Genomic DNA, 12148 nt, shown 5'->3' on the forward strand with positions numbered 1-12148 from the left:
ACTGCCCATAGCTTTGCTTACAGCACTGTTGATTTCTTGTCTATGTAGCATTTCGAGCAGTGTGGGTCTATTCATGAAGTCACCATTGCTAAGAAGAAGGACACCAAAAATCCAGGTAAATAACTTGTGGAATTCCCAATGTGCCAGTTTCTGTTGGGTGAACTTGTAGCTCTCCTGAAAATTTGGGCATTGAGTTTTGGTCGCAGGAGCAGTGCTACGCACTATAGGCTCTGCCAAATTGTCCCTGCAGTTCTCAATGTAAAAAGTTGCTCATAACCTTGTATGTATTTCTGTACATTAAGTCAGTGTGTTGCAAAGAGAGGTATGAGTCTCCCTCCTTTGGAAGTAGCAACCATGACTAGACAAGGCAGGGCAAAGAATGCATCTTCCGCTTCCTTCCGCAGTGACAACAGTTATGCAGCTGAGAGAACTGTGCTCCAGAGAACAGAGGGAGTCGGAACAAGGTTGCGTTTACAACTACCATCATGCGGGAAAGAACAACAGAAAGTTGAGCTACTGCATCGGCATTCGTTATAGAAAAATTTAGGGGTATAGATACAGACACAAGGAAAATTTTAAATTAACTGAATTTGTTCAGTGGGACATTTTGAAGTATAAAGCGGGCTAACCAAAAATTTAAGATTTGTCTTAATTAATGGAAAGTTTGAATGATCACAGTTTGAATTATTGAGAGTCTATCTTACATGCTTTTCCGTGTGCACTTGATCACTCACTAAAATTTATTACCTGGTGAAACTCAGTCGTTGTCAAAATTCCTGAATGCTTTCGCGTAGCCTAAACATTCTATTATTTTTCAGACATATCTATAGACCCTGTCACCAACAGTGTTTTTTTTTTATGGCTTTGCATATGTGTTTTTCCTGTTTTCTTTTTAAGAATGTGTGCTATGTGATTTGTGTTATGATTCAAACAGTGTACATGCTTGCTTCTTGTTCACTCACGCTGTAGCTGTATAGGGCTGTAGAATTGACTGATTGATTTATTGATTGGTCGATCACTCAATTGATCTGTCAATGTAGCTTTCAAGATGCTTTCTAGTTCAGGATTGGGCATCCTAAGGCACTGTACAGTTGTTGGCCTAAGGCAGTCAGCTGATTGGTGTCCTTGCTCACTCTCTCGTGCAGGTCAGCTTCTGTCCATGGGCTATGGCTTTGTGCAATTCAAAGAAAGAAAAGCAGCCAAGCAGGCTCTCAAGCAGCTGCAACATTCTAAGCTGGAGGGACACGCTCTCGAGCTCAAGCTGTCCACAAGGGCCATCACTAAAGAGTGAGTTGCGCTACTTTATGCTCACCAGAGCAGTTTTAGACCCTGTTCAGTTACTAAGCGAACCCCAAATACTAGAACAACAGAAAGTTGAGCTAATCAGTCGACATTCATTTTGTGAAAGAATACAGTGGTTAAATGTGGACGCAAGAGAAAGGGAGTAAATGGTACAAATGCCAACTATCCATTGAAGGACCACATCGGGGCAGAAAATTTTGGCATTTCTACCTCAGCATGACATTTCATTTGTGTTGTGCATTTCTCTTCTTTGGTATCTGTGTCTGCACACCAAACTTTTTTTTGTGGTCAATACCATATTCTAATTGTTTATCTCAATAGCAACCCCGAATATGGTCAGTCTACTGTCTGGTAGAGACCGCTATGCAGGCAGTATTTTGCTCAAGAACTTGATAAGACAAATAAAAATAGAAAAAAAGTTGCAGTGGAAAACGATACTGTAATTCAGATTGTCGCCTTGCTTTTTTTGTGGTTTTAAACCAAAGATTTTTCATTTTTGTATGGGGTATGCCAATGTGCGTTCATTAGGACCATTTGATTGGAGCACCATACCAATCTAAGTGGTACCCAAAGTTTCCTTGGCCAGCTGTGGTGGTGAAATGTGAGCATTTGTTTTGGTTACACCAGCCTGAGATTACCACGGTACATTGGATCTGCATTTCTTTTGGCTTTCTACACACCATACTGCTGCACATGATGAGCATGTCATTGAATTAAAATTATGGACATTAGCTCTCATATCCAACAATACATTGTTGTTTTTTTTCTGCTAATAATCTTGTTGGCATCACCGTATTTTTGGATATGTAACTCGCCCCTGCACATAACCTGCTCTACAAAAAGAGAAAAACAACATGCATTTATCCCCTGCATATAAACTGAACCCCCACTTTTTAAGAAAATTTTTAATTTTCTGGTGGAGGTTATATGCGACAAAGCACAGTAGTTTTTTCTGTGCCTCCCTTGCATCTCAACATTTATTGGAGCAAGCACTGTTAAAAAGATAATCTCTCGATGACCATGCTTCATATAGAGGACAGAATTTTATTATAATGGTGATTTTGGCGATGTTACAAAGCAGATAGTCAATTTTACTAAGTTTTTTATATTGATGTCTAACAGTGCTAGATGCCCCTTGCTAGTAACATCAGGAATGATACCGTGGGGAGTGGACTGGGAAATGGGACAGGATCCAATCGATTTACTGAATTATGGTGCAGGGAAGTGGCATCCGCACAGCGCAAGAAGGTCACGGATCTTGGGAAGGAAGGCACCAAGATCCTGGTGCGCAACATCCCTTTCCAGGCCAACCAGAAGGAGGTCCAGGACCTCTTCAGGTACGCATCCCATTTGCGTGCTTTCTTCAGTGTTTATTTTTTTTCATTCTCGTTTGTTAAAATGGTGGCGCTGTAGTGGTGCCTTCAGTAAAACTGCATTTGAGTTATCGTGCTACCGTTAGTGAGGTCGTCTAGCTGAGAGATATGTCATGGAATGGCCAGATTAATAGGAAACTGAGAGACTTGATATCAAGAGCCATTAGTTTATTCGTGGGGGCACACATATCACGGAGCCTAAGGGTGGTTCAGCAGTGCATACAACTGAAGCTGAGGGAGGAATATGACGACACCATTAAAGGCCTAGGGCAGGATGATATTGGCCGGCCGCTAAAGCAAACCCCCCCCCCCCCCTTTTTTTTGCTTTTTTTTTTCTATTTGTTGCAAATGACTGAAGAGCTTAATAAATTGAGTTAATTCTAGAGAAAATGTAATAAAAAATAATGACAATTTTTCGTGATCATCATCATCATCATCATCATAGCCAAAGAGTAGAGTGGGACATGGTTTAATCCCCCTCTTTCTCCCAGCTCACACAAAGGAAACTGCCGGACTTGCTCTAAAGAAAGTCTATTCATTCGTTCATTTGGCTGATTTGCATAAATATACCATATGTGACCTTGGAAAACTTTATTGTGGTTTTGTAATGCCGACTGACTGCTGAGGCAGTAGGGTACTACAGTACCCATTAGCCTCATAGTTTTTGTCGGTACACCTTAAGAGGCCTTTAAAAAAAATGTCGTGTAATATTGAAAATCAGCCTCCAGTACTACATTTCTTCTGGTTATTTTTCCAAGAGAATTGACGGAATGGTATCTCGCACATTGCAAAACGATATGCACTAGAAACTGCACTTGCCATGTTGTAAATGAACTTCCTCCACAAAAGTTTTCATTGCCAGTGTTCTTACGTTTTTATCTCTGCCTGCAACAAGGATGTGGTGTTTTCATTGCGTTCATCGAACGTTTCTTGTTTTATTGCCATGCATCATGAGATGTAATTCACCTTCTTCATCCAAACATGTAGCATCATGGAGATTCTGGTACGTACTAGCGAGTTAATGTAAAAAAAAAAAAACTTGCAGGCCTCACAACATATACCTCATTTATTGAAATTACTTCGATGGCATAGTGCCAATCAGGCCTTTCATTTCATGCCATCCACGTTTTGATATATATACCCATATATTCAAACTGTGAATGAAGCAATCATTATGGCATCATGGTATTGGAGGCTGTTTCAGTCGATACTTTCATTGAGCCTTCGGATCAGCAGACTGCTTCAAGCGCGAACTACTTTCGCGTCATTCCTGTAAAGAATCTGCTGATGGCCATAATGGTTTTAGTCCCACCATTTTGTTTCATTTCAATGCAACCACCACCTTGACTCTGTTGTTTTGCACGTCCGCAACATCAGTGTGCTCTTCGGTTCATTCAAATGAGCAATCCTTGGAGATCATTGATAATCAACTTTTAAGACATATGCTTAGCGGATATGACAGGGCAAATTTGGCTTCTTCTGAATTGACAAGCTATTACTGTAGCTGGTATTACAGCTTGGTGTAAATGTTTTGAGATATGTATCTCTTGTGATGTGTGCTTAATCTGCGAATGCATATTACACTGTCTAATACTGAAGTGCAACCACTTGGCCTGAGATTCAAGCTTTGTTGACCGAGCACTGAATGCCTTTTTTCAATGCTGCTAAAACTGTGGGTAGTGACTGCACGAAACCAGGAAGTGATATGTGCTTACAAATCATAGGTAAAGGTTTTCACACTGTGGCCTTTTAAGAGTGGATATATAATTTCTAATAAAGGAAGTTTGTCTCTTGTTCTGGTACAGTGTTTTTGGGACTCTGCGAGGCATCCGGTTACCAAGAAAGATTGCTGCCGGTGGTCGACATCGTGGTTTTGGCTTCGTTGAATTTCTCACCAAAAATGATGCCAAGGTGAGTGCGTTTTGCTTTGTCACAGTTCTCATTGGCAACTCTCGGAAGTGGAAAAGGAAATTTCTAAAGAGATTTCTCTAACCTAAGAGAGCTTTTAGAAATTTAGAAAATTCTTAGCTCGCTGTTTCTCTCTATCACCTAGCTAAGTTAATCTCGTTTAAATTTATCTGCATGGCTATGATTAACATTTAATCTCAGCCACAGTTTTATTTCCAGAGCACTCTAAGCAAAACTAATGTTTTCGATTGACATAATGCTCGCTAATTGTCAATAAATTGCTCAGAAGAGCCGTCAGTCTTAGTACAGTAGCACAATGTATTTGTGATGTGCAGACTGAATCGTTTCTTGTAAGTTAATAACGAATTATATGGAGCCAGTTCGTATAAATCTATCTTGGTAGGAAGCGCACAACTTTTCACAGGAACACAAGACATGAGCTTTGTAAGCGCTTGTGTCTTGTGATTCTGTGTAGAAGTTTTGCTCTTTTTACCAAGATGGTTTCATTGTAAATTGCTTAACCTGATGTTTCAGTGGTCATTGTAACTTTCTTCTCTTTAAGGGAAATGTCATGAGCCCAGCGCACTGCCCAGCTAAATACTAACCTGCACCATGTCCTTAGCTCACAATTTTATGTATATTTTGTGCAAGTTATACTCAAGAAAATGAGGTATTGGGGCTGCATTCCAGCAACAGTTGCTTTGATTTGTTTGATATTGCTGCGGGTACGTCATATCCTTTGTCCTTAATTGTGCAGCGTGCATTTGAGGCCCTGTGCCAGAGCACCCACTTGTACGGCAGGCGTTTGGTGCTTGAGTGGGCATCCACAGATGACCAGGAGGTGGACACACTGCGCAAAAAGACTGCTGACCACTTTCTCCGGGGCGGTGAGTGGCCTGCCATTTTGCTGTATCCAGAATATTGAAAGAAAGCACTCTAAGATAACTCATAAAGTGCTGCTGCAAACATTTTATTGTAATTTAAGCGAAGCTTGTATGAGTTAAAGTTTTTGTTAGTGACAGCGTGGTTCATTAAAAAAACCTAGCTTCGCCAACTGTATAGAAATGCCAGTGGTAAGAAACTTGCGCCAATTGAACCAAGCTTCACCAACTGGAAATTACTGCACTATACTGCCTCAAAAAAGTCTTTTTTGTATAATTTGTGCCACTGCAGCACTACGAAGTGGTTTTGGAACTGAAAGTAATGTTGACCGTACATACCGTGAGCGGATATTACGTGATGGTCCCAATCTTGTACACTTGGGCTGTTGCAAAAGCACAAGATCGGCCGATCGATTATATTGACTTCCACGCGAATGAGGCAATGCCTTTTCTGGTAATCATTGGCAAAGAACGAAGGTGACGTGGCGACTACCGAAAAGTGCGCCAGTATGGCTTATCGCTGACAAAAGGCCTACGTGTGCGGTGCGGCGCCGCTTTAAGCCTACTGCACGCTTTTAATAGCCGACGACTACCCGAGAGTGCTGAGGCGCCAATTGCTGCCGCCTCAATTGTTGTGCTGGACCGTGTTTAGTGTGCACCCTGTTGCAGAAACGAAAGTAGTTCGCTGTTGCGGAAGTCGTTGTGGATCGCGGGCACCGAGACAGCAAGCGTAGCACACGCTTTTATGAGGCGACAGCCTAAACGCGCCTTTGTCTGTTGCCAGCATCGCTTGAGCATGTATTGCAGATAGCTTACATTGTCCGGTTAATGCAACAAGCATCTGTGCCCGGTATGAAGCTGAAGCAGTGTGGGCACAAGTGGCCCGCCACGGTGTGTATGCAAAGTAGGCGAAGCGCTGCACCCAACTATTCAGTAGATTATTGGCTTCCTGTGATGGTGCCGCGTCTCTAAAATAGTGTAAATTTTCGCTAAGTAGCAGATCCCGGTACACCCTTATCCCGGACAGGCGATTATGTCCGTTTCATCACTATCCAAGTCGCTGCGTTGGCTGCATATCCCGTACTCCACAGTAGTTTTGAAATGCTCTTTTGTGTCGCCACTGCGTGCCATCGGACAGTCGTGCGAGAATGCCAATAATTTTTGAGCATTGACAAAAAGAAAGAAACGGCTTCGTGGTGGGCACATTAGGCAATATTTGCTTTGGCAGTGTATTTATTCTTCCTTTAGTGGTGATGGCGCTCGTGAACACATGCAAATTGGTACTAAGTCATAGGCGTGAGCACGCAAGAAGGGAGAGGGGGTGTGGAAAGCTAGCGTCATACATTGAAATTATCAACTTCAACAGTCTCTGCAGAAAACAGAACTTTGCAATAGGTGGAGAGACAGCGATGTCGCCAGGGAATATGTCTACTTAGGACAGGTAGTAAACGCGAAGCCGAACCATGAGAGTGAAATAACTAGAAGAATAAAGATGGGGTGGATCACATTCAGCAAGCATTCTCAAATCATAAATGGTAACCTGCCACTAACCCTCAAGAGGAAGGCATATAATTGCTGCATCTTGCCAGTACTTACCTGCAGAGCAGAAACCTGGAGGCTTACAAAGAGGGTTCAGCTTAAATTGAGAAGGATGCAGTGAGCAATGGAAAGGAAAATTATTGGCGTAACCTTAAGGACAAAAAGACAGCAGAGTAGGTTAGGGAACAAACGGGGCTTAAGGATATAATAATTGAAATCTCTAAGAAAAAATGGACATGGGCTGGGCACGTAGCACGCAGGCAGGGTAGCTGCTGGTCATTAAGGGCAACTGACTGGATTCCTAGAGAAGGCCAACGCCTGAAAGGGAGACAAAGTTAGATGGGCTGATGAGATTAAAAAGTTTGCAGGTATAATGTGGCAACAGAAAGCACAAAAATGGGTTGATTCGTGGATCATGGGAGAGACCTTTGCCCGACAGTGGGCGTAGTCAGGCTGATGATGATGATGAGATAATGATTGACATTATGTGGAAGGGGGTGCTGCGATAAACGTTTACCCCCCCCCCCCCCCTTCCCGTCGAAGAATTCGCACACGCTTTGTACTTGGTGGTACGTAATGCTTACCGCATTTAGTGCGTAGTTAGCCACGTCCCCGGCAGGTTCGTGGGATATACCGTAATTACTCGAATCTAACGCGCACCTTTTTTCCGGTTAAGCGAGTTCATAAATCGCATGCGCGTTAGAATTGAGTACGAAAAAAAAAATGAATGCGGTCATTCTATTGCCATCGACAACTCCAAAATGGCCGCCCCCTGCGTGCATCGGCATGGCGCCTCAGCCATTTCTGCCTATGTGTTTCCCTTGTGCAGCACTTCGTACGTGTGCTGAGGAGTTCGTCATCTTGTAGTGCATTAGCATCGACGGCATGGAAGGGCCGACTCCAAAAACTCGAGTGCACCACGATGCCGCTTTTAAAAGAAAAGTCATCGCGTGTGCAGAAACGGACGGAAATCGGGCCGCATCGCGGTCATTCGGAGTTCCCGAAACGTGCGTGCGGGACTGGCGTAAACAAAAGCAGAAGATTGTCGACAGCAGAGCTTTACGCAAAGGCTTCAGTGGACCACAGCAGGGTTGGTTTCCGCAAATTAAAGAGCTACTCGGCGAGTATGTGCTTGAGCACCGAGCGGCACAGCGGCCCGTGATGACAGAAATGCTCCAAGTGCGGGCTATGCCATTAGCCTTTGAAAAAGGTTTAATGCGGAGCCAGTTTAAAGTGAGCAGGTGCTTGCTAACTAACTCCAAAGGGGAACGAGCATATGCTCGTTCCCCTTTGCATTTGCCTCCGAAGGGGAACGGGCATATGCGAAAAGTTTTGCGGAGGAGTATGATGAAAAGCTTCACAGTTTTCAGAGGTTCGTCCTAAATTTGCGGCACAACAACGGCTACCTGCTTGGGCAAATCAGGAATGCCGATCAGACGCCTCTTTACTTCGACATGCCTGGCACCACAACTGTCGAGAAGAAGGGAGCGAAGCAAGTTCGCGTGCTTACATCGGTCCACGGTAAAACTACAGTGACGGCAATGCTCTGTTACACAACAGATGGGCACAAGCTTTGCCCGTACCTCATATTTAAATGAAAGACGCTCCCGAAAAGAGTTGTTTTTTTTAGTGGTGTGATCGTGCGGACCAGCGAGAAAAATGGGTGCGCGTTGCAATCGATGTTGTACGTTTTTTTTTTTTTTCGTCGTGGAAATCTGGTGCGCGTTACAATCAAGGGCGCGATAAAATTGAGTAAATACGGTATGTACATACTAACGAGGTTTTACTGCAACAAGCTTTGAATATGTGTGTGTGTGCATGTGTCTGCATGCGTGCTGCTATGAACTTCATGCTGTAGCTAGCTTGTTGGTGCGATATCCTTCACTATCTTTTGTCACCGCTTCTGTACATAATCCTACTTTTGTGTATTTATTTATTTATTTTTTGCTGATGTTGTGGCCTTGCTGCTTCTGTATAAATGGTATGTCAACGAAGGGAATAATAAACTAAATTAAAGATAAATTTTTTTCCTCTGTGTGTATCATGGAAAGCGTGTGGATGCTCCAGCCACAGAGGTAGCTGCTCTAAAAGCAGATTTTGCCTGCTCCAAAGTGATGGAAGGCAATCCCACCACTGATTCTGCATGCAAATGAGGCCCTCGAAAGTGCACCAGTCAGATTTATATTTGTATGTGCCATTTTTTATTAATTGATGTCCTCTCGATCGTGGGTTTCTTAGCAGTCATTCCTTCGTAATATGGCAGTCTGATCTCTTACTGAGCCCACATGTTATTTCACGTTATCGTCATGTTGCTAGGTTTCTTTCTCGCCTTTCATTGTTTTGTTTCACACAGGAACATTGTTGTCTGTAGAAATGGAAGTGTTGCGCTGCTAAGTACCTGTGTGAAGGTGCAGTTTCCGGCATGGCAGAAAGAAAAAGTCACGAGAGAGCTTTGTGCAATGCTATCGAAAGAAAGAAAAACGTAGTAAGTCTGGCACAGACATGCCAAGGTTCGCTTGCCCTCCATTTCCCCGATACGGGAAGCGCTCTTAATTTTGTTTTTCTCGCTCTCGCGTCAATTGGCACAATATAGGTCTGTTGCATAGGCTATTACAGCAGACTTGCAATATTTCAAACTCTGATAATTCATAATTTCAGTTAATTCAAAGAAAATTGAATTTTTTGGTTGGCCCTTTATTGTTTCAATGTATTTAAATGCCTCATAATTAAAACTCGATCATTCGGTTGATTTATATTTTTTGCAGTTCTATAACAGAAAATATCTGCTGCTTCCCCAATACTATTTGAAGATCTGCTTGCTTATATAATGTTAACAGTCTAGCAATTTAAAAATAAGCACTTCAAGCCTTGCAGAAAAACAGCTTTGCTAGTGAACAAATGTTTGAAACAAAGCACGTGCATGATAAACCGGGATGCTTCTCAACTGGTATAGTGAGCTTTGTGCTGAAGGCACGTATATAGCAAAGAAGCAGTTGGCAATTCACGATTTCTTTAAAAGGTTTGATCAGCAGTAAATGGCCAATAAAATTTTGGACCTTACACCTCTGCTTTCTGTTCATTGCGTGCAGTTAGATTTAACATTTTAAATCTGATAAATTTAATGCTTAATCTTAATATAAGATGTCACTTCACCCACAGTCATAACTGAGAACTTCTGATAATTCAAACTTCTTGATAATTCATACAAAATTCCCAGGGTCCTTCGAGTTTGAATTAACGAGAGTCGGCTGCGTAGCGTAAAGTGGCGTTTTTCGAAAAATGCTGAACATGCAGGATTTATATGTGTTATGAATGCTGATTTGGGCCACGCAAGACTTGGTTTGCGTTTCGGCAGCGATTCACGACAAAAAGAATCCTAAGTGACCTCTTGCCTTTAGATTGCTTCAGGGTGTAGGTTTAAAACTTGCTCATTATGTATTTTTTTGAAAGTCAAGCGTTGTAGTAGTAAATGCCCATTAGTCAGTCTCAAGAGTGCGTTAGCTTCTGAGAATACGTTTTCGAGCTGTAAGGCAGTGGCGAACGCGGATCCGAGGAGGCAACGCCACAGGGGTCCTTGGTAGAGGCGGCTTGAAGACGGTGACAGTTTCCCTGAATTATTGCTTTGGAGTTTGTGCCGGGGATGCGAACCACCGCAGCCCATTTCGAAATGGCCAGGTGAGCGCCGCAGTCCGGGCCATGTGGCTGAAGCGACCGAGGAGCTGCAGCTGCGAGATCAGCTTACGGTCCGTCGGCGATAATAGCCTTTGCAAGTGGTGCGCCTGAAAGAGAGCGTCCCAAAAATTTTTTTTCTCCTTTCTGAGAGCAAGGAGGAGGGGGAGCGCAGACAGTTTTTATTTATGATTGTTTTTCAACTAGGCGGGAATGCGCGGTTGGGAGACGGGACAGGAGAGTTCGTTGGGCGCGGCCTGAGCGGACGGTCAGCAATAAACGCTGCCCTCAACCAGACTCTGGCTCTTCCTTCACGTTGCCAGCGTGCACTTGGATCACCAAGGGGCTGTCGACAACTACAACATCCACAACATCGGAATTTAACTGGTGCAGTCAACAGGATTGACAGAGCCCACTGCGAGGAAGACACCAGAGCCTTTGGTGAAGGTGCGCTGCTACATCATCACCGTGCCTCGGCCGACTTTGACGGCGTTGGTGCACAAGCGAAGGAGGCGCGAAAAGTGGCTGGCTTCAGAGACTGTTGGAAGAAGTTGGAACACTCTCGGAGCGAGCTTGAAGAAGCCTACGTTCAAGAGTGCAATCGGGATTGAAGGAGGACGGAAAAAGAGAATCTGCAAGAGGCAGGTGCCGATTGTCTACGCTTTGGTGAGGGAGGCCTTGCCAGGACGACAACAGCGCCAAGAGGAAGGTCGCTTGGCGTCGCCAGTGTTCTGACAACGTGGAGCGCAGAAGACATCGGAACATTGCTGCGGTGTGGCAATTGTGTGGTGCATTTTTATTCTGTTATTTTATTTCAACCCCGCATCTAAATTCAGTGTCATCGGACGTGTGGACAGTCGCCAAACAAAGAGTTTTCTGAGTACGTCAAGGCCGAGCTTGCGGCAAACTTTGAGGAAAGCACATTGCATAGAGTGACAAGCTATCCCAATGCAAAAGAAGTGCGGCATATCCACTGCGCGGCTGGCTTACCCCTTGACTGTATGCTGTGCTACGCTTGCGGGGATCAGGGACATTTTCAGAGGGATTGTAATTCGTGCCCTGGTCTGGATTCTGAAAACAAAGTTTTTTGCAAAGCCGCCAAAAAGGTAGACACATGTCAGAACACTATCAAGGCGAGATGTTCGGATGGGCTCAAGAGAAACAGCACGCACTTAAAAAAAACGCGAGTTCGAGTGTTCGTTGGGGAAAGTCTCTGCACGCTCGTATCGACTCCGGGGCAGACAATACCGTAATAAAGACAAGTAAAGTGCCAACTGCGATTCCGGGGCAGAACAACAGTAATATGAAGCTCACGGGCACATTTGGCCAAGCTGTAACTGCAGATGTTATGTGCGTTCCTCTCGGCCTGCCGCATCCTCTGGGAAATGCCACACAGCTCATACCATTGCTTTGTGCGTTAACACCTGAGTTGGCCACAAGGGCAGACCGGCTACTGACTCCTGACGATTATGAGTG

General features: G+C 43.9%; 1 protein-coding gene across 1 annotated transcript in view; it reads left to right on the forward strand.

Moving 5' to 3' along the window:
- The window catches only part of LOC119173332 (putative RNA-binding protein 19), a 93392-nt gene that overhangs the window by 44133 nt on the left and 37111 nt on the right, over positions 1 to 12148 (forward strand). Inside the window, exons 22-26 of the mRNA XM_075890366.1 lie at positions 49 to 115; positions 1146 to 1287; positions 2523 to 2639; positions 4481 to 4586; positions 5341 to 5470. Coding sequence (XP_075746481.1) covers positions 49 to 115; positions 1146 to 1287; positions 2523 to 2639; positions 4481 to 4586; positions 5341 to 5470 — 562 coding nt within the window. The remainder of the gene's footprint in view (positions 1 to 48; positions 116 to 1145; positions 1288 to 2522; positions 2640 to 4480; positions 4587 to 5340; positions 5471 to 12148) is intronic.

The sequence above is a fragment of the Rhipicephalus microplus genome, chromosome 3 (assembly GCF_043290135.1).
Source record: "Rhipicephalus microplus isolate Deutch F79 chromosome 3, USDA_Rmic, whole genome shotgun sequence".
In the NCBI taxonomy this organism is placed as follows: domain Eukaryota; kingdom Metazoa; phylum Arthropoda; class Arachnida; order Ixodida; family Ixodidae; genus Rhipicephalus; species Rhipicephalus microplus.